We start from the raw sequence: 23,067 nt of genomic DNA, 5'->3' as shown, positions 1-23,067 counted from the left end.
ACCACATGCAGATTAACACAACAGATTTTTGAAAGCTGGTTTTAATTCCATTAAATGACAGCCATATACATGCAGACCATTTTCCACGGAGTTTGTTGTGAGTCATAATCCTCGCTAATTCGCTGCACAGTTGGATACTTTTGGCCACGCCATTAAAACTAGAGTGCTAATGTTCAAGTAAAGCTTATACATCTATAAATATATGGGCCTTCATTTGAACCTTGAAGACACTTCAGAACCCTATCGCGCTTGCGCACCTGTACCTTGCATTCAGGCTCTTCTCTTTCACGGAGATCAAACCAGACCTGATGATCTGCTAGAAACTTGGAACGAATAGAGAGGCATTTCTGACATGAAACACGTGAAAACAGCTATGAACACAGATAAAAGCTACAGAATTAACTAACCGAAAGATAGTCGTATATGGTCTGAATAAGACAGAAAAAGGAAAATACACCGCCAGGAACAGAACTTGAGTGTGGTAAGTTTATTGACCAGGCCTAGCCTATATCTGTTGCCTATGTCTGTGTGCAAAACAACGCCGTAAGGAAGAAATAAGAAATTTGAGGGCTTATAAAAAGAAAATTATACTTATTTATTGGATGGGCTTTTACTCCTACGCTGTACTCAAGAATTAAACAATTAGGCCTGTAATAGACATGCGTTATTCTGATTTTCCACTATCGCCAAGATAGCACAGCCATCTATTTGTGTTACCATTTTTCGGTTTATTGACGAGTTTATGAAACACTGGCAACAATGGTATCTCAAAAAACTATTTTCATCCTTTAAATGGTCAAGTTTGCGATACCGGTTGATTACACTTACCATCCTGCTGATGTCTGCGGAGGGAAACATGTGAAATAGAAAAGTTTTGTGGATTTCTGGCCTTCTAACAGCATTTTTCTTCTCTTAGGTTCTCAGCTCGAACCTAAATTGTTTAGATTCGTTGCAAACCAAAAATTATTTCTGGATGTCTTGGTTATTTTGTTGTTAGTTTAAAAGGCAACCAAAAGCCAACTGAGAAGCGTGACAAATTTTTTAGGGGAGCTACGGTTTCTTCATTTGTTCATGTGGGTTAGAGATTACAAGAGGGCACCTTGTCGGTTTGCTGGAAACCCCGTACATACTCGTGTCTTTCCGCCATTTTTACGCAAGAGCTGTGAGACCAACACACAGGAGGGGACTTTATTCGGGAAAATTTGCTGGGTAGCAACATCGTAGGTAAGAAATAAACATGACATTTTAGATGTAATGCATTGATTTACATAAGACATGCAATTTTATCTGCATTTTACGTCCATAATTGTGCATAAGGGTTAAATATTTGGAGTACATATAACCGGTTGAGACTTTGCCTGTAAACAGGACAGTGTACCGGTTTCAAAAGAAATTTGTCTTCCGTACAATAATTACTTTAATCTACGTTACTAGTTTCGACAGTGCATTAGTGTTTAACTTTACATATCTCGGGGGAAATTGATGAGCAGATAGCGTGTTTATGATATCGGTGAGCAGCGTGTAACCTATAAGTGGGTCAGCGTGCATGCGTTGTTCAATTTGCCGGCCATGCTTTCTTTGTTCTGATCGGATCATTGATGTGAATCAGTTAAGCCGGCGGAGGCGAATGTCGAAGACTTGGCTATTTTAAATAGATGAGTATTTGTGGTATGGCTGTTAACGTGTAATTATTATTTTTCATACAGTTTTATCATTCGTGGTACATCATTTGGGGTTAAAGGACATGCGTTCCGCGGTAATTCAACAGCAGTCGCGAAATTTAGTCATGATTTCTTCGTTGCCTTTTTTTTTGTTTCATCCCACGTGGCTTGAGATATATGTCAACTATTCTGGTGAGTTAATAGGTTAACAAATTGACGGCGAAAAAGCAATATTTCACCGTTAGTAATGAACGTGAGTAGCATAGTAAAAAAAATAAAGCCATTTTATAAGCAAGATTAGTAGCCACCTAGGCTAAGCCGGTTGACGTGGTTAGGAAGTTACCGATATCCAGATATTATATAGTCTGGCTATACTTAGTACATAATTGTATAACTTGACACATATTTGCTTGTTGTCCATTTAAATGACATCTGCCAAACAGAAAGTGACGATATCTCCTTTGCGAATCATTTTGGAGAGACTCAGGATCTTCAGGCTTCGATTTTCCCAGTGGTTGTCAGACGGAGTCTAGTAAACTTCCAGTGCCATGTCTAGTAAATCTGCCATCAGTTTTGAGAAAATTTTAGAGACCCACATCTAGTAAATTACTCTATAGAGTATTACTATAGTGATCTTTAAATAGGGAGGCTACTTATTTAGAGAGTCTAAGTACACTATTTTATAATTTCTCAACGGCCTGAAGTCATGCCTGGCACACATCTCCTTTCAGCAAAAAAACTATTTTTTATAGCGAATAGATGTTGCTAGTTAATGTTCAGATCTGGCAAAGAAGGTTTTAATTTCACTGCTCTTAATGATTTATCAAACTTCAGATTCCCGAAAAGGAAACCTTGAAGCTGCCTGTTTGCTTTGAAAGGAGCTAAAGATATTAGTGCCACATGACGTCGGGGTGGAAACCACTCAGAACTCGAGCGTTCACGTGCAGTTACTTGCGTTAATGTCAAAAACAGAACAATCAGAAGCCGAAGTAGGTCAAATTATTCGTAAGGACCTATTTCGGAGAGACCAAGGAAGCTTACCAGGGCTAGAATTTAAGCAGAAAGTCTAACTGGCCAGCAGGACCAGTATTCTCAGAGTTTTACTGGTCCGACTGTAAGTGTACTGGTCCTGACAAAATGAAAAGGACACGCTTGATACCACCATAACAAGCGCTTTAATAAAACGGCTCATTTCTTTGGAAACGAACCATTGGGTGTTACAAGTGTAGGTCTTGCTTGAAACAAAAAAAATACCTAATTCTGCATTTTCAAATTATGAGCTCATAAGTACTGTATTTCAACTTTTCATCTTTGGTATCAAGGATTTAGCCAGCCATACGTCTCCCCGTCCATGCGACGGGCAAACCAGGCGTGCGATAATGAGACGGGTAGAGCGGATTTGAGACTGCAGCCAGATTATTGTACAGCTAAATAGGTATATGTTGAGATGGTCTACAAATCAGTAAAACATGAAATATCCATACCTTGTTTTTCCGTCTTTATTCCCTGCCAGGCAATATTTTAAAATCATTTAGCTGAACACTACCATAGTTCAAGAAAGCCTGCCGAAATGTTTTAAAATCCACCCTTCGATCAACTTGACCTAGTTATCCAATCAGAGCCAGTATTAGCTGGACAAGGGGCTGTCTCCCTTCCCTATAGTACGCAGTGCGGCGAAATTGTCGTCTCATTCCCTGAATAAAAGATTATTTCCGGAAACTTTTGGCATATTAAAATATATTTTAAATCTACCAAATACTTTTGGAATTTCCCATCATTAATTCCTTCAAGACCCGATCCATGTATGCGGTACGTATAGGAAACATCGAACCACTTGGAGTCTGCCTAAGTATATAAGCGCAGAAATTGGAAGAATTCAAAACGTGGCTCTGATAAATCTAGCAAGATAATGTCTTTCTTCAACAAAGCTTCAACTAGTGCTAGTGTACACTCAGACATTGAAGAGGATGTTGATTTGGAGCTTGATGTTGAACTCCAGGCACACGGTGGTGGTGACGTTGACAGCGATGACTTCATCGGACATGTTGGAAGTGCAATGCCGAGTCAGTGTAGGTAACAGCCCAAAGTGACGAAAAAAAAAGAAAGGCGTAATGAAACAAACAAAAAAAAAGTTTTCTGCAAGCTGTACAAAAATGTTCGCGTGACAACACACTGAAGTTGAAAAGTATGCAGTCAGAGTGGACTGAGGGCACGAGAAATTTCAGGTCTGGTGTACTTTCAGTTTTGTTGATTCCACAAAAGTATCAATCGCAGTGGCCAGTGCGACCAAAAATCACGTCCAGCTTAAAGTTACCGGATTTGTTTAGTGTAATTCCTTTTTATTTAAACCATCAATCTATCAGGCTCCCATGATCATGCTAAAAATACATGTACTACGCCGCTGATGCAGAGGCCAAGAAGGCTTTAATGACATTCGCCTATTGTGCAAAGACAATTTTCATACTACATATATATGTAATAAAAGAACCTTAGTCCACATGAACATGTAAAATTTTCAGAGGAAATAACAAACATGATGACAACATGAAGAACAGTGGTTTGACTTAAGTTTTGTCCACTGTAGACCTCAGAACGCCTCTAGATTTGCACCTCCGGCCCCCTGACCCCGGCCTATGGTCCTGACTCACTCAAGTGAGACACCCGCACCTAACACCCTGGCTAAACCCCTGTTGGGTATGTAAAATGCACTTGCTGCAGCACATGTACGAACATTAAAGGGACACTTTTGATGCTAACACACAACTTTTTTTACTGATACAAAATTAATCCAACTTCACACACAAACTCTTTAAGTGGCTGTATAAGGTGTATAAATCCCACAATCCAAATGTCACTTAAGAATGCTTGAGAAATCCAGTAATATATGTAGTTGATTTTTCTCATCCACAAAGCAGTTGTTTTGCTATGATTATTTAAAACAATGAGAAATCTGTAACAAGCGCTTATGTATTAGCAGTAACTGCAAGCACAATACTTCAATTATGACAGCACACAGTGAGCTGCTGCTCATTCATGCCTAATTGGATAAGCCTACGTTGACTGGTCAGTCACGAAGTGTCAATTAATGGATGCCTTCATTTTCACACTAAATATGCACAGTCACTACTCACAACATTTGTGCTACATTGGTCTACTTAATTGATCGTCAGTTAATCTTGCTTTCTTTTCAGGAGGCTTAGCTAAGAATCGCCACATTGTGACGGTGTTGTTGATTTATTGCCACTGTTAGAGACATACAAATCGATAATTTGTACACCGGGTGTGTACGTGATATGATAGGCTCTTTTTTTATCGACTGTACTTGCCTTCCAGTTAGATCACCTTTCCAACGCGCCTGATTCATCGCTCCGGGGCTGCCGCACTTCAAACTTCCTTTTCATGATGATGTTGACCGGAACTCTTTGTACACCTCTCGGGTCTTTCTGTGTACCAAACTGACCAGAACCCTGCCATTGTCTGACGAGAGCGACTGCTGTTCTTCAGCAAGCCGCACTCCATGTCTGAGTGACATTTATGTCGCCAGTGTGAGAAAAAAAAAACTGTCACGTCCCGATTTCTAAATAAGACAAAGACTTGTTACAAAAAGTGTTTCTATTTTCTACTGGCCCAACGGACCAGTGCTTTGCACACTCAGCTGGACCAAAAGAAAATCCAGTGGCCTCACACCACCGGACCGGCGCTAATTGCGAGCCCTGCTTACTATGCGTCATGTTTTGATTTCATACTCCCCTCTCGCTTCCAAAAATTGCTTTCTTAAATCTAATCAAAGCAGTCAATTAGTTTTCCTTATAAGGGAGGTAACTCCTAATGCAAACAGATTGCTTCAAGGAACTTTAAATCTGTTAAAATTGAGTTTATGTGAAATTTTGAATACTTCTTTCAAAAAACAGTCCAGACGACTTCTGCGAACCCCTGATATAATATCCAGTATGCATGTAGTTAAAAACCAATCCATTATTTTATGGTGATTATTTAAGAAGCTTGTGGAATTTTACCAAAAGGTTGAAGCCCAAAACATGCTAATGACAAGATAGTGTTAAATATATTACAGTCAACGTGTGGAAATTCATTCAATCAAATCTCAAGTGATATGTACATTATATGCAGTCAAATAAGTAAATGTGTACATTATATGTAGAGGATAATCTTTTGAAATAGAAGGCTCTTCGTGGGAAGTATTTTAGCTAATGCAAGAAAATTGAAATTCAAAAGTTTAGAAATTTTTGTCATTTGGACTACTAATATCACAGATTTTTTGTCTTTTGTGAAAGTTAAACCTAAATGGATTTTTTGCTAGCAATTTAAAAATTAATGGTGTGCTGCTAGCCCTGTTCTGGAGTTAAAGAAAACAAATCATCAATGATTATTTTCACTTATCTGCCTGGCATTTGCAGGGGAGATGGCTGATGTTGAAGAAATGGATCAACAAGCCGAAGACCGTCTTCTCGGAGACAACGGCGTAAAAGATGAACCAATGGAAACCCAAGAAGGCCTAGACGAGGAAGAAATCAATGGACGGAGTGAAGATTTCCACAAGTTGATAGAACTTGGAATTGAATCCAAAGTAGCTGTTGAAGTAGATAAAATATACCAGAGTGGTAAGTGGTGACATTTTCAAGTGTTGATAATTATCCGCATAACTAAGTTGTGGATATCCTCCTCGCACCAGAACAACAATTCCAAGTCACATATTGACAGTTTTCTTACAAAGAATAGTCCTGTTTTAATATCACCTCGAGGTTTTGATCTTGTGTGCTTAGAAGATGCTATCATGTCTGTTGTTCATATATGACAAAGTTTGAGTTGAACCATTTGGAAACGGGCCTTGAACAGGGAATTTGGAGATTTCATCACTGTTAGTGGGTCCTTGGTTGCAATAAGCGGCTGGCGACACTCATGTGGCAGTTTGTTCAAATCAACTTGTCTTCTACTAGTATGTAGTGGGCATGTCAGTATGCCACATGTTGAACTGTTTATTAGTAAGTTTGCAGAGGTTGGTTCTCTGTGACATGTAGTATTGAATGCCATTGTACAATGTATATGTAAATAAATTGAATTTAGTGTTAAAAAAATAATAAATGTAAATTTGGAGAATTTAAGGAAAATAAAAGAATTATGTACATGTTACTAGCAAACAAATGGTTTAACATTTTTGAACAAGTGTACTGAAAACAGTAGGATTTAGTCCGTTATCTCAAAACTCTTTTCTAGTTACTGTTCATTGTTTCAGGTAAACTGGAGCATGCTGACTTGGATGAAAGGGCACTGGATGCCTTAAAAGAATTCTCAGTTGATGATGCCATAGCAGTGCTAAAAGAGTTCAATGAAAGCAGTTTGGAACATGTCACAAACAAAAGTGCATTTTTGTGTAGTGTCATGAAAACATACAGACAAAGAAACAAATCTCAAGGGTCTGCCTCAAAAGTTAACAAGGGCCCGGATGAGGCTAAATTAAAGGTATGGTTAGATGAAGAAAGTTACGTTTGCAGTTAAATGGATACCTGAGCTAGGGAGAATAGTGGAAGCTGGTACATGTACAAGATGTCTGTGTAATTGACAGCTTTAATGCAGTAGTTCTAGCAATACATATTGTTATAATTTGGATCGCTGCTGGTTAAGTGCCTTGAGTGTTTACCTATAGGTATCCAGATTTCTACAAATTCATTGGTACAAGCATACTAGAAGTAGGGAGTGGAATGTAGCTCAGTAATGAAGTTACAAGAAGGTGTAGATTGATCTAGACATTAAAAGGAATTTTAATTTGTGTTGGTGTGGCCTTGGTGACAGGCAGATTACAAAGATCTTGGGGTATTTATAACAGCAGCTAACATTTGAATTGATCAGAGCTGGCTTTTTGCTTCAGGAAATACTAGACCGCACCGGCTATTCTCTAGATGTGACAACTGGTCAGCGGAAGTATGGTGGTCCTCCACCAAATTGGGATCATCCTCAACCTGGTGCTGGACACGAGGTAAGCAAGGGTTCTATGAGCAGGAAAGATTTTCTCTGTTTTCAAGTTATGCCTGGTGGTAACCAAACAACGTTTATTTGGATTTACGATTTATGTGTATTCCTGTGAAAAAATTAGGGTTTTTCTTTATTTTTTATGGCTACCAGTCTGCTCACTTGTGATTACGGACCAGCTCTAGGCGGATTGTTGACTGTTCTCTTGACCGTTCCAGTCGGTGTATAGAAATGTTTTGGGTTGCCATGTCGGGTCGTCTTGGGTGAAGATTTGGTACACTACAAAAATAAACGTGTTAAATTGCACTATGGAGTGTAACAGATCAGGAACTAAGCAAAACTAGTTTTGGTAATTTAAGGACTAAGTATGATTTGCCTGGTCATGACTTTATAGTGAGGCAGCGCCATGTATATGTCAGCATTCTGACTGGGTTGTAATGAAAGTCGTCATCCTATGAACAGTATACTTGATGTTCATGTGATCAATCACATATATCGCGTGTTTTAGTACTGATGTCCTTCTTTTCAGGTATTCTGTGGAAAAATCCCCAGAGATATATATGAAGATGAATTGATTCCATTGTTCGAGAAATGTGGAAACATTTGGGATTTGAGATTGATGATGGACCCGGTGAATAACTGCAACAGAGGCTATTGTTTTGTCACATTTTGTGATCGTGAAAGTGCTAAAGATTGTGTTAAACAGGTCAGTCTCAGAGCTAGTAAATAAATACAAGAATTTTTTCTTCTGAAATTACTGGAGTTTTGCTTCACATGATCTACACTTCATTTGTGTTGTAAAGCTGAAAATGTGGTTTGCTGCAGTTTGGCCGGAAAACATACTAAAAAATTAAAACATAAAATAAATTTCAAGAGGGATTTGTAAGTTAAACGTAGTTTTTGAAAATTTTATTTGGCACTAAATACATTACACTTTATTGAAATTAAACTTCTGAATCAAACGTCTACTGCTTAAGATAAAAGTATGGGCTTGGTAGGCAGTATTGTCTTGACTTTTGAAACACTGTGGCATTTTTGTGTATTTCATTTTCAGCTCGATAATTATGAAATCAGAAAGGGGAAGTACCTTAAAGTCAACGTTTCTGTGGCTAATTTGAGGTTGTTTGTTGGAAACATTCCCAAAAGCAAAACCAAAGAAGAAATCCAGGAAGAATTTTCAAAAAAGACAGGTGTGTTTACAGTGCAGCTGTGGGTGGAGTGAAGCGAATCAGACGAACTCTGCTTGCTGCCTTTTTCTATTTTCTAATTGGGTGGTATTTTGGTCTTTTGAAATTTTGGCTTGTACAGAATTTGGCATTTTAGTTCTTCTTCGTAATGTTGTGGCTACAGTGATAAAAATGTTTGGTTATTGTCATCACTTGTGTACTTCTGTTGTGTAGAGGGATTGCTGGATGTGATCATATACAGCTGTGCTGATGAACCGAGGAAAAAGAACCGAGGCTTTGCCTTCCTTGAATACGACACCCACAAAAATGCTTCAACTGCCAAAAGGAAACTTGGTAATGGCAGGACAAAAGTTTGGGGCTGTGACATCCTGGTGGACTGGGCTGATCCCTTAGAAGAGCCAGACTCTGACACAATGCAGAAGGTGAGAATAAAGTCTAACCATTAATAAATCGTATGTTTTTTATGGACAGTCTTGAGGTGGGGACATAAGAAAAAATTGTACAGCTATTACCATAATACAAGAAATATTCATCTTTTTAAAAATAACTGTTACATTAAAAATAAAAGAAAGTATATAGATACAAGGTTAATTATGAAACAAGATATATAGTTTGTAGAAATTTACCAAACATGTTAAAATAGTCCTCAGTTGTAAGCCTTGTAAGATTTGGTGATCATTTATTAGTGTGAGTGGTTGTTACTTGAGATGCTCTTAAATTTTTGTATTCAGGTAAAAGTTCTGTATGTACGCAACCTTACCTCAGAGGTGACAGAAGAAATGCTTGAAGAGAAGTTTGGAGCCCACGGAAAGGTGGAAAGGGTGAAGAAAATCAAGGATTATGGTTTTATTCACTTTGAGGAACGAGATTGCGCTGTCAAGGCTATGGAAGCTTTGAATGGCCAGGTACATAATATTTCTTGTATTTTAAGGTCTTCCAAGTCTGCTTAAAGGGAATGCCTATCTGTTTAAGAATTGTGGGAGTATTTTTATGTATAACCACAGATTTCAAAGTTATTCTCAAAAATTTCATGTCTTTGTGTAAGGTCAAGCTTCATTATCAGTTGTCTTGGAAGTTGGCCATCTGTCCACCGGTCATAAGCTGAAATATTAAAAATTACAATTAGTTATTACATTTTCAACCATAGAAATTTGGCAAGAATGAAATAGAGGTGTCCCTGGCAAAACCACCAACAGATAACAAGAAGAAAGAGCAGCGAAAGCGGGATCAAGAGAGACGTCAGATGGGCCAGATGTTCCAGATGCGAGGAGGGTTCGTACCCATTGATGTCATTAAAGATTTGTGCAGGGTGGAAGAGTGAGCTTTTATCAGTTGCACATGTAAACAAGAACTATGCACAGAACGCGACACATGTTTTCTACTATGGCTGGATTTAATGACCAGCTCTACTACCAGTAACTTAGAATACTTCATGAGCTGAATAAAACAGTTCGTACAAAAAACCTGTGCGCCACTCACACACACCACCCTCTGTCTTGAGTATTAGTGTATTAAACATAAAGCTCTTCCCACCAAGAAAGAATGAAAGTAATCCCAAATGAAATAAGTAAATTACACATGTAATACTTCTATGGCTTGGTCAAACAAGCTAGGCATGAATTTGAAAATAGAGCGGTTTAGCTATCAAAGAAAACATTTAGAAATTTATCTGTAAACTGTTGATGTCAATCTGTTTAGCAGTCGGTGTTTCCACATTTCAGGTACGATGATTTCTGGGGTCCCCCAGGCAGAATGATGCACCCACCTGGTCGAGGGATGAGAGGCCGCCCTATGGGCCCACCCAGAGGCGGTGGTTATGGTAAACTATGTAACATAACTTGCTTACTAACCTGCTTCTAGATGTGGCTGCTTTGTGAATTGCAAGCGTGGTGAGAAAACTACCGCCTCTCCCATCGTTACAGTCCAGCTCGTGTAAAACAAAGATCTGCCTCCTGCTTAGACATATCGTTATTCATACCATAACAGCATTGGGTGTACAAAGTACTCGAAGAATTTTTGAGCTAAATTCTGTTGATTATAACTCAACAAATGTAATACTACTAGATGTTTCGAAGAAATTTTTTTTTTTAACTTTCTCCTGTCAAGTCGACAAAATAAAGTTTGGTGCTAAATTTGCAGATCCTTTCTTCGATGATTACTATGGGTATGAAGACTTTGATTACTACGGCGGTTATGCGCCATTAGGCCCACGTGGGCGTGGCGGGAGAGGCGGACCACCCATGCCCCCAGTAAGTACCATACTACATTCTCGGAGCAAACTTTACACCATCACAGACCAGCTCCAACAGGATTTCTGGTGGTCCTGTTGGCCGTTCCAATCTGTGTAGAGAAATGTTTTGTGTCGCTATGTCAGGTCTTCTTGGGTGAAGATTTGGTACACTATCAAAACTATAGATCTTTTTTTTTTTTTTTTTCAAATAACTGGTGGAGGAAACTTTCTGCTTTGGATGTTAGGCACAAATGCCATTGTGTGCATGTGAATTTAATGAAGTACTCCAGTAAAACTTAAATTGGTAATGGATGGATTTTTGGAAGGAATTCCTTGGTGATGGGTTCATGGAATAAAAGGATGTTTCTTAAAATGGTTTTGTGTGAGCTACCCAATGTAATTGGATACTCCAGCTCACTGTTGAGAAAATACAAATCTTATCTGTTACAATTTGATCCCTCATGGGTAGGATTTTTTTTTTTAAGAATTCATTTGGTTTGGATTTTGGTTTTGAAGTTTTGTGTATTGATTTACTGGACTAATAAAACAGCAAGAATGGGTGACATTTTAAATATTTTAGCTAAGTTTATCTAAATCAAGTTAATGCTAGAAACATTCAAAATGTGGGATCTTAGATCTCTAGCATGTGTGGTAAGTTGATCTCTCTTGTTTACTTAAGGAAATGGGCACCTTTCTATTCCTTCTCTTTATGCAGCCTATGCGAGGAAGAGGTGGAATTAGGGGACGTGGAGCGCCAGCCCAAGGAGCACGTGGCCGTGGAGGTCGAGGTGGACGCGGGGGAGGATTAGGGGCTCGAGGAAGGGGCGCCACTCAACCCAGGGGGGGTGCCCTCAACAGGGGAGGCAAACGCAAGGCAGGGGGAGACTACAGCTTTGGCCAGGCTAAGCGACGAAACATGCAGGACAACTGGGGTGCACAGCCCATTGCACAGCAACCGTTGGATCAGCTGGGATATGGTGGAGGCTATAGTGGGAACGATTCTCAGTGGTACCAGGATTCCTATGGCCAAAACTGGGGTTAAGTGGTTATCTCCCCCACCAGCAAAGAATAGCACCAGTTGCTAACCCAGATAATCTCTACCTGATGTGTGGGGATCTCCAGCTTCCCTTACCGTGTTAGGCATAGTGTTCTAACACCACTCCCACTGTCTCATCCCCACTTGTACATAGTCATATGTACGTGGTTCTTAATATCTGCTTTAGACAAGGATCTGATCTATTTTGTGTTAAAGTATTCAAAAAGTTTTTAACAACGATGGATTTGGATCTACTGCAAGTCTCAACCCTGGATTTATGTGGAAAAAATCTAATCACAATTGCAGTTTTTTTTTTTTTTGAGAAAAAACTCATTTGGTGTGGATTTGAAGTGTGGAGTATTGATTTACTGGACTAACAAAACAGCAAAAACTGTTAAAAAACATAAAAAAGACCCCCAAAAAAATATAAAACAAGGGAAAGTAACAAAAAATGAAATAAAAAGGATTCAAAAACTGCAAAAGAATGCTACCTGAAACCCTACGAACATGACAGTTTTCATTGGCGACTCCATAGTGGAGTTCGCGTGGTGAAACCTTAAACTAGTAGCAGTTGGAAACGTTACCAATTTGTGTTGTGCTGTCAGTAAATCATACTTCAAATACTGTAAAAAAGACGTCCTCATTTGTGCTGGGAAATTTCACCTTTATCGTAAGAATAAGAATCATGTTATTCATTTGTAATGTCTTAATTCGGTCCATTGTAAACCAAAACGAGTCACGTGTCCTGAAATCAGATTCATTATTAGTTGGCATTTTTGTGGTTGGCGTCAGAGAATTTGGTAGCTTTTTTGTAACATTATCATGCTGAAATAAAATTCCTGGTTTTATCTCATGAAAATTCCAAATTTTTATTACTTAATGGGGGAAAATTTGCATGAGTTATTTTCCCCTTTCTGAACGATTGTTTGATAGTGTGCGAGATTAAGAGTGGCAAGCAAATATGCAAGCTTAAAGAACAGGTACCAGAATTCCTGATACCAAAGTTCTATATCAGCTTTTTGTGTTTGCTAAATGTAAATGGTGTGGGGAAAAAAAATGAAATATTTACTAACAGTTTCCTTCAAATGATGTATGATCATGTCAATGTTGTAATTTGTTTTCTTCACAACTAATCGTTGTTTTCTTTCTTTCCTTTTCTTTCTCGAAATAGCCACAAAAACACAGAAAATTAACCAAAAAATAAAATGAAAAAAAAATATACAAAAAACCTCAAGTCAAAAGCCGTCCCAAAAAGGCTTCCAACTTTTATGTGAAGTTTTTGAAAGTTTTGTGTGTGTCTATTTGCACGGGATTTCCGAATTTTCACACGGAATTCCAGTCTGTAATTGGGAATGTTTGCAAAAAGGAATTCACGTGACTGTTGGTGCTATTTGGCCACTTTCCGACTGAGTTTAGTTCTTCCTTGAACTTTTCGGAACTATGGTGCTGAGCACGTCTCCTACGTCTAGGTTGGAGAAGACGGGTAAAGGCCGATGAAAAGTTACAACTGAAGACCTCCGCTCCCATTGGACGAGCCTAGCTCGCTGGAAGGAACTCTCAAACAGGTAATGGCAGTACAGGTCTGCAGGTGACACTTATAATCTTATAATCAGCAATGCCTTGTTCATTGGCCGAAATCTCCGAGGCTTAATCCAGATGTGTTGATAGACGAATGTAATGATCCGTGTTGACGGCTGTAGTAAACCAATATACAAGTAAATTATATTCGTGGGCGAGTTCTGAAGACGCGAGTATTGTCATTCGGCTGCCCGATGGAACCATTTGATAGATGGGCTTCTATTTTCAAGCGAAATCACTGCTGCTCAATGAGCAAGGCTTTGCACAACTGTCTTGCTTCCGAATAATACCCACTGAACACCCGGCACAGCACCAACATGCACAATTTGTCCAAAATCCCCGACAAGAAAACGAACACGATTTCGTTTGCTAGATAGTTTACTGAAAACTGGTTAAACTCGATTCATAGCTTTTGACTTTGAAATTCCGACTTTCGAAATATAAGCAGAAAAAAGAACTACACTTGTGTTGAAAAGGAATTATTTTCTTAGGGCAAGTTGTTGAATTTTATTTCTGTAGATTGGCGTGTTGCATAGAGGGGACTTGTCAGCACACTACCACTGTCCATATAAACGATAGACCCAGTCATGTCCTGTAGTTACTGTTGGTCGAAATTTACTGTCCATTTAGAAAACAATGATCGTTGGTACCAGTCTGACCTCGTTGAACCTCGTACCATTCCCGGGCACCAGAATGGTTTCAGTTCACTGTGCAATTCAAATCTTCCGTCTGCTTGTTCTGATCAGCCATAAGCTAGAGGTTTATTATCGTTCATTGCCCATGGTATGCAATCGCCCTCTTTGATGTTTTGAATCATACGATTAACTTGAAATCACGTTTTGCATTGTTGTTGTTAGACTAGTCTAGTATGGCGATGCGACTTTGCAAATAGCACCTATGAACTCAGCTGTTAAGCAGCTGAGTAGCTCTGTGGGTAAAATTTTAATATTACTGTTTTTCCAAACATTGGCCATTCAATTAAAGGGACAGGGCTGCATAGACTAATTAACTGATAATGGAGGATGTTGCTTGTTTTTTTTTTTCCACGAACACGGTGTTTCATTGTGTTACACGGTGGTCTCTGAATGCACACCACATAGGGGTTTTCCAAAGCAATTAGTGAATGTCGGCAAAGGCAAGATGTATATCATCTAACCTTATTGTGCTCGCTTTCGAGTAACAGACGCACGTTTCTTGGTGGAAAGATTTAAGTATTATGCAGATATTTCCAACTTTAAGCGTGAATTTTCCCGCTTTTATAAACGGCTGTAGGTAAAAGTAAAAGAACGATTTTATTTATACGCTGGTAACAAAAACATACTGAACATACACAAGCGCATAGTTACCATATACAAGCGCAAATTCGCAGTAGCTGTGACATCCCGCGAAAAGTGGACATCTCGCACACAGATTTTTCAGCCGATTACTATTCAATGTGGTATTAAAAATGCAAAAGAGCAACTAGCAGCTGTTTTTTCGCACCTTTCGTTCGAATCCAACAGGACAGTCCTGTCGAACGGTTTAAAATTGGAAGCAAATTCCCTCCCATTTTTTTTTTTTTTTTAAATTCAGCTGATGGAGTTTATGGAAGAAGTACGTGCATGAAGTAATTCTTTAAAATTCCCCATTTATATGCTGTGGTTCAAGCATTTAAACTTGTAAAGCCTATTTTTAGCTGCTGGAATATCAAAAATAGAAAAAAGGGCGATAACTCTGTACAAAAACTTGCGTAATTATGCCCCCTTTTCAGCTATTGCTTCTGCAGGATGGTGCACGACTTCTGGGACACCCTGTGTACCAAAAGATGGTCCTTATACCCACCGTACAAAAATCATTTTCGAGTGACTGGGAAAAATACGGACTACGATTACGACAGACTTTCATCGGGACTAATTTTTATTTTTAGGTTTTCTACACCTTTAAATATTTGTACAGTTCATACATGTTCTCTGGTTTATCGAACATTTTAATCATGAATATTAACCTGTGAATATGCATGGATATACATGTATGATTATCTAAGCATGGGTCGGGGGCATCAGTAATCTGGGATTGCAACGACTCTAGTCTGTTCGTTGAACGTATTGGTTGTAATTCGCATCAGCTTTCTAGGTCAGTATAACCCTCGGCAGTGTCCTGTTCAGATGGAGGCTTTTGTTTTTTTGCTCCCTCGCTTGGTTACGCTTCCATGTGGCTGGCTTTTCTACCAGATCGTTACACAATGTTTTGTGAAGCTGCGTTCACAAGATACGATGTGTGTATAGGCTACTCGCTTGCAGAATTCAGTGAAGTAACGCGTGAAAATACATTTTAGACCAAAAAAACTTGGTCACTGTCGTGTGAAAAAATTTGAGCACGGCGTGAAACGCCAATCCAGTTAGGCAATTTTGAAAAAGTGTTAAAAGTCGTATAGGATGGATTTTATTTTTTTTCTCCATTCGATTAGCCAATGCGGCAAATTGATCTGTGAACGCACCTTAATTTTTTAAAAAAAAAATAATTGAATAGGTAACCATTTCCTTTTCTTGGTAGCATGGATTTGAATGTTCATTGTTTCTTTTATGCAGGTAAGTCAAGTATATAGTTTTGGCGGCCTGGCGTCTCCGTGATCATTCAGCGTGTGGCCCATCATCCATTGTGAAAAATCTAGAAAACATCCTCAGTGGTGTCAACGCAGAGCTGCATAACTGTCTGTGTGCGTACTTTTGTCTGGTCTAAAATAAAGATTGGGTTTTGTCTTTTCACAAACCCGCTTTTCGTTTTTAGTATTTGTTTGTAGACTTCACAGCCTACGACTATAAAGCCCTGGTGCCAATACACAACTTCCTGGGAAAGTGGACTGGACATGTCAAATATATTGTCCTGAGGGCACTTTTACAAAACTTCTCATGTCCGTTTTTCTTAAGTTCTTCCGTAAATTACCTCGCGGTCAGACGTCATTACACGCAATTTCGGCATCTAGTCTACATTACTCATGTTGAACTCTTGATGGTGTTTACCTACATTAGAAGATTTTACCTGCTAAACCCTATAGAGGTTAAGCAAAACGTTACCGATGACTGGAAACTACTGTGCTGTCGAGTGACAAAACCAATTTCCCTATGTACATACACTTCGACCTTCCATCCAAGGGTGAATTGTAAGCAGCCATTTTATAGTTTGTTCCAAAAAAACTCCACAGGTACTACCATAGTTCGGTGGATGTCCAATTCGTGTCGAACAAACCAGACCGAAGCGCATTTGTGTCCTCTACATGAGCGAAAATCGGTTATCGTATCGCCCAGTCGCTATGCTGTACACGCTTTTCTCAGATCTAATACAACTCCGGCAGCCTATCTTTCAAAATATTTGTTGCAAAACAGTTTTACTTATATTATTTTCCGGGTGCTAAGTCTCTAATGATACTGACCAGATGAGGAAATGTAATCCAGTTTTGGTGTCCATATAGACCTTCTAAACATTCACATAGGGAAAGTCAGAAATTAACACAACAGGAATTATGCACGGCTCTGAATGAAAAGCGTGAATTTTCTGGCTGTTGAGACCTCGTTTATAAGGCGAGTTTTCACGCTAAACGGTATAGATTTCACAGAAGTGGTTGGTACCACACTCAGCAGAAGAGACCCGGGATCAAATCCGAAACATACTAACGACGTTAAGAATGGTAAATGTTGCTGCCTGGCTTGGCGCTCCACGCCGAGAGTTGACAGCAAGGAAACAGGACTGGGTGGCACTGTGTCCGTATAATGTGACAGTGGTGTGTCATGTCTGGTGTCTTGGGCATAAAACTGAAGTTTGGGAAGTACGAGGGTACACAGACATAAAAATTATTCATACACACTCGGCTAACTGTCCATCCGATGTAGCCACTTTAGACGTCATGTCCTCGCCATTAGCTCACCTACCCACCGTCACTAGTAAATTACTCGTGCGCAATTCGGGCAACTGCGATTTGCCTCCGAGCGGAAGTGTGAAGAAGCACTGACAGGATAATACCGCCAGACACGTATTTTAGGCTGATATACTATAAATGTCGGTACTGCTATTTCGGTTTGCACTTAGTTCAACTATATCAGACCTACCAGTTTTTCTTAATTTCCTTCGTAAATTACGTCGCTGTCGAGCGTCTGTTTTGTGCAAGCTGCAAACACGTAAAACTAATTTTAACAGAAAGTCTGTTGCCTGAGTAATGATACAATGTATTCTGCTATTGCAATTTGTTATTCTGCTAAATATATAACACATAACAGTGCTAATAATTGCAGAACCCACAGTGCTTTGTCATCAATTAATTTGTTATGTGTACAGAGACGGACAATTAAGCATTCATAAAGAAATGTTTTTCTTTTGTCTGTAGTTCGTGAAAAAATCGGTGTTCGTTCTATCTTTATCTTTCTGCGTCCTTTTAGTCCTGAAAGCAAACTATAATCGTTAGGCAAAACTCAATTGGAATGCCAAATTTCTCATGGATTGCAAAAGCTATTATTTAAGTACTTAATTCCAGTTGTATATGGTTTCAGACCATACCATCATTTCATTTTGCAGTTATGTCCTTGTAAATTGACAGTGCCATCAAGCACGTGTGGAGAATTGAAACTTTGTTGCCTTGCGAATTATTCATACCAAAGATATACTAACACACGTTGGCACACCTATGTCTTCACAATATTAACGCTGATTTTATTGTGAAATGTGTGGCTGTGTGCTGGGTTACAAAAAAGGGCATTTCCCAGTCGTTACCGGAGGCAGTAGAAAGATGAGAATTTTAGTTCAGGCAGCCACCAGCCTGCATGGTAGCTCGTCTGACTCCAAATCAGATGGTTGAAACACGACTGAGTCAAATACCACTTTTATACAGGCGTCTTTCCCTTGTATGTTTATCTATCCACTTTTCACTAGGCAGTGGCATCTTGTTTCTTGTGCTACTGACTATAGAAGATGGTGGATGTCAGAATACCGTCTCTAATTTCAGATCAAATCAGGATCACTATAGAGGCTAGTCCAGTGGAAAGTAAAAATCCAAGCACTTGTTTTTCACGTTACAGTTTAGTTAAGGGAGATATGTGGATATGCTTTCATATCAAACCATCATTTTAGTTTGCCGTATGGTCTTACATGTGGATATAATTGAAGCTTTGCTGACTGTCGAATGATTGTTACCAAAGATATACACCCACAGCTTTAATACATGTTTATACATCAATGTCTTCACCATAATATTGGTTTGCCATCAACCTCCGGATGGTAATGGGTTTCTGCAGGGCTATGCCCGGCTTCCTCTCACCATAACATTGTCCGCCATCGTATAAGTGAAATATTCTTGAGTACGACGTAAAACACCAATTAAATAAATAAATCACCATAATATTAACGCTGGGTTAAATGTGAAAGGCGGTCGCTGTGAGTTCAAGTCCAGCTCATGCTGGCTTCCTCTCCGGCCGAACGTGGGAAGGTCTGCCAGCAACCTGCGGATGGTCGTGGGTTTCCCCTGGGCTCTGCCCGGTTTCCTCCCACCTTAATGCTGGCCGCCGTCGTATAAGTGAAATATTCTTGAGTACGGCGTAAAACACCAATCAAACAAATAAATAAATAAATGTGAAAGATGAGGCTGATTACAAAAATACAGTGCGTTTCTCAATCGTTTCGGGAGGTAGCAGAAAGATGAGAATTTTAGGTCGAGCATACTCCGTGGCTCAATGGTAGTGCGTCTGACTCCAGATTAGAAATTTGCGTGTTCGCAGCACGTCGGGGTCAAAAAATCTGCATTACATAAGTGTTCTTTGCGTTCATATATCTCGGCCCAGTTTTCACCACGCATTGCCGTTGTTTGTTGTTCTACTGACTATGAAAATGGGACTTCTGGTAACGGTGAAAGTGTAGAGAATTGTTGTGAGTTTTCTGTATGAAAATCCGTGTCATCTGGAGGCTATGTTGAAGATTGTGTTTTGATTTTGGTGTGATATCGGTACTAAAGTTAGGTCCGATAAGTTTATTTTGTGTTCTTGGGGCGTAGGCACCTGGGTTATGGGAGATGTCTAAGCCCAATTCTTTCAATCCAGCGAACAGGTCTGCTCGGACTTTGTTGGTGGCTATTTGATGTGCGGACAATACGGCCTTTTCCAGTGCGTTGCAGAGGATGTTCATCCCGGCTCTGAATGAAGTGATCAATGTGAAGAGGGATTTGGTAAGCTTAGAGAATTATTTTAGAAAATTGTTTTTTTTTGTTAGAGTTTCTACACAGGTTGCGCACAGTTTAAAAAAAACGTTAGATGAGATTGAGTGGAAAATATCCCTTGTCTGCTCTACTTTCATTAATTTAACTGTGCACTGGACTCCAGATGAAATGCCCGACGAGACTATATACCGAAGCTTTAAAACTATATGGTGGATGTATGGCCATACACCATATGTATATCCGCATCCATAGGTTGTAATGCCATACTCGACGATATGTGCCGAACTTCATCAACTTCACAGGAGATGTAGTCATGTGTACATATCCAGGACAAGTGTATGAGTGCCATAAGTGTTACCAGGCAAGACATAGGGCGTTTGGATGTATGGCGGCCTGGTGTACCAATTGTGATGGCTTCTCGTACCACATTGGTCCTCATACTGTAAAGAATTGTCCTAGCAGTTGTCGCAGTTGTGGTTCCGAAACTCACGTCGTTGATGAATGCTGCGCTTGGGCCTGGCCCTACCCTGCAACTGTCCGAGGTGATGTAGACACGCCATTGATGCAACAGCAGGCTTGAACGAGTCGGTGACGTTGACCTTGACGTTGACGTTACGACTCGCTCAAGTGATTGTGAAAGTGAAAATGAGGGCGAAATTCAGGTTGATGATAATAGAATGGAATCTGAGGAACTTGACCGTTCCGATAACGTAACATCTGTCTGCTCACGTGACCCGTATGAAATTACGGTCACTGGTGATGACGAAGCAGCTAGTGTAACAACAACGGTTTTAGAAAGTTTAAATAGGAAAAATAGAGGGACAAACATTCCGTGGGCAAAGTGTGTTAGACAGTGCCGATTCAGAATGTGTTGATGCGGCACGTGGAAGGCGTCGCCCTGATAGTAATTAGGTCTAGAATCTTGAAAGACTGTTGCATGACTCCCACTCAGATCAACAAAGGGTATGTACTTTGTTCTAATTATTATCACAATGTCTGTTCAAAGCTCAATTAGGTTTGTTACAATGAATGTAAACGTGTCAAGAAATAGTAACAAGCAGGCTCAATTAAACAAAAAATTGTATTTAAATGTGATATTGATGTTTTATTTCTTTAAGAGACACACTTTCAGAACAATAACGAAACCAAAAGCTTAAACATTCCCGGTGATTGTATGTGGGTGCATGGCACCACTCAAGGTGTTGGTTGTTCGATATTCAGTTGAGTGTATTGTAAAAAAAAGTTGTAAGATGCCCACATAGTCCGTTTATTTTCGTTAGGCTTGATTTAAATAATACTGCCATTCATTTAGTGTGTAGTTACGCTCCTAATGAGTCTACTAAAAGGAAAGAGCCTTTTGCTAGTCTTCATACATTGTTAAATGGAAATGATAGGATTATTTTAGGGGGTGATTTTAACTTTGTTGAAAGCAATATTGTAGATAAGAGATGGGGTAATATGAATTCTAGAACGGATGGTGCTAATGAAATGAATGCCTTAAAAATGAATTTGGTATTTGTGATATATTTTGTAAAGTAAACCCTGACCAACATTGTTATTCCCGGGCTCGGGGTCAGTTTGCATGCCATTTAGACAGATTTTATACGTCCTCGTTTATTGTACCTCGTGTAACATCGTCAGATATCATACTGATTACCTTTTTTGATCCGTGATGTGTTTGCAGTGATATTTGTTTTGATAATGTTATTACTTGGGGGGGGGGGGGGGGCTTTCTATTGGAAGTGTAATATGTCTGTCCTGAGTGATAACGAACTAATGAATAGTATTCAAAACGATTTTGATAGATGTTTTGATAATTATGACAACAAGTCCACCGAAGAACAACCCAGACTTGTATGTATAGAGTTAATCTCCGTTATTCAATTTTCCATATGGTGTAACTGCAATAAAATGGTATTTAGTCAGTCGGTGTTTAGAAAAGATACCAAGTCAGTTATAGCCATGGCAAACGTGAGTTCATGTTGACATCATACGGCTTAACCAACAATCCTTTAGAAAAATATGGTGTCAAAATAACGCAGTCTGTATTATTAGGAAGGGATCGATTTTCGACATCTAGTCACCTTATAGGCCTTTATTCTACTGAGAAGTATTGTACTGCATTCGTCTATTCGTGATATGTATTTTCATTGGTAAATAAATTTAACCTTTGAAAAAAAACCAAAAATAAAGCTGTCAAAATGGTAGATGTCAGAATCCCTTCTTTAATTGCAGATCATTTCAGGATTATTTTTAAGGCTATTCCATTGGAAAGATTAAACACAACCACATGTGTTGCATGTTACCGCTTAGTTAAGGCAGACGGACAAGGGATTCATTAAGAACGGTTTTCATTTTGTTTGTGTGACTTGCAAACATCGTTAGGGGCCTCCGTGGCTCAGTTGGTAAGAACGCTAGCGCAGCGTAATGACCCAGGAGTCTCTCACCAATGCGGTCGCTGTGAGTTCAAGTCCAGCTCATGCTGGCTTCCTCTCCGGCCGAACGTGGGAAGGTCTGCCAACAACCTGGTCGTGGGTTTCCCCCGGGCTGTGCCCGGTTTCCACCTATCATAATGCTGGCCGCCGTCGTATAAGTGAAATATTCTTGAGTACGGCGTAAAACACCAATCAAAAAAAAAAAAAAATCAAACATCGTTATTTGATTGCATGACTATCTTTTTGCGTCCTTTAACTGATCAAAGCAAACTTTATTTGTTTGGGTAAAACCCATTTAATGCTAAATTTCTAATAGATTGTAAGAGCTATTATTTAAATACTTTATTGCCAGCTGTATATGCTTTGATATTACACCATCATTTCAGTTTGTCCTATGTCCATGTAAATTGACATTGCCACCAAGTACATGCCAAGAGTCAAACGTTTGCTGACTGGCGATTGATTCTTACCAAAGATATACACCCACAGTTCTAACACATGTTTGAACAGCAATGTCTTCATCACAATATTAACGTTGGATTCAGTGTAAAATGTCGGGCTGTGTGCTGGATTACCAACAACACTGCCGTGTCTCAATTGTTTCCGGAGGTGACAGAAAGATAAGAACTGGATGTCAGACAGACTCCGTGCCGTAATGATTTCAGTTTGTCAGATTTTTTTCAGCATCACCACAATATTAACGCTGGATTGAGTGTAAAATGTCGGGCTGTGTACTGGATTACCTACAACACTGCCGTGTCTCAATTGTTTCCGAAGGTG

At 39.4% G+C, this 23,067-nt stretch overlaps 1 protein-coding gene across 3 annotated transcripts; it reads left to right on the top strand.

Annotated features, from left to right (window-relative positions):
* The first annotated feature begins 1,142 nt into the window (after window positions 1-1,142).
* LOC135481859 (heterogeneous nuclear ribonucleoprotein R-like) lies at window positions 1,143-12,958 on the top strand. 3 transcript variants are annotated; one of them, XM_064761603.1, is made up of 12 exons: window positions 1,143-1,224; window positions 6,077-6,280; window positions 6,913-7,139; window positions 7,546-7,653; window positions 8,176-8,352; window positions 8,701-8,836; window positions 9,047-9,255; window positions 9,565-9,738; window positions 9,981-10,105; window positions 10,555-10,652; window positions 10,973-11,082; window positions 11,779-12,958. In XM_064761603.1, exons 2-12 carry the CDS (start codon window positions 6,082-6,084, stop codon window positions 12,103-12,105), a joined length of 1,890 nt encoding a protein of 629 aa, XP_064617673.1. In that variant the 5' UTR covers window positions 1,143-1,224; window positions 6,077-6,081; the 3' UTR covers window positions 12,106-12,958. The 3 variants fall into 3 exon arrangements, with proteins under 3 accessions (XP_064617673.1, XP_064617674.1, XP_064617675.1); XM_064761604.1 differs by having other exon boundaries at window positions 10,973-11,083; window positions 11,776-11,944; XM_064761605.1 differs by lacking the exon at window positions 10,973-11,082 and having other exon boundaries at window positions 11,779-11,944.
* Window positions 12,959-23,067: the final 10,109 nt, after the last annotated feature.

The sequence above is a fragment of the Liolophura sinensis genome, chromosome 1 (assembly GCF_032854445.1).
Source record: "Liolophura sinensis isolate JHLJ2023 chromosome 1, CUHK_Ljap_v2, whole genome shotgun sequence".
Classification (NCBI taxonomy): Eukaryota; Metazoa; Mollusca; class Polyplacophora; order Chitonida; family Chitonidae; genus Liolophura; species Liolophura sinensis.
This window is presented reverse-complemented; position numbering and strand designations above follow the sequence as displayed.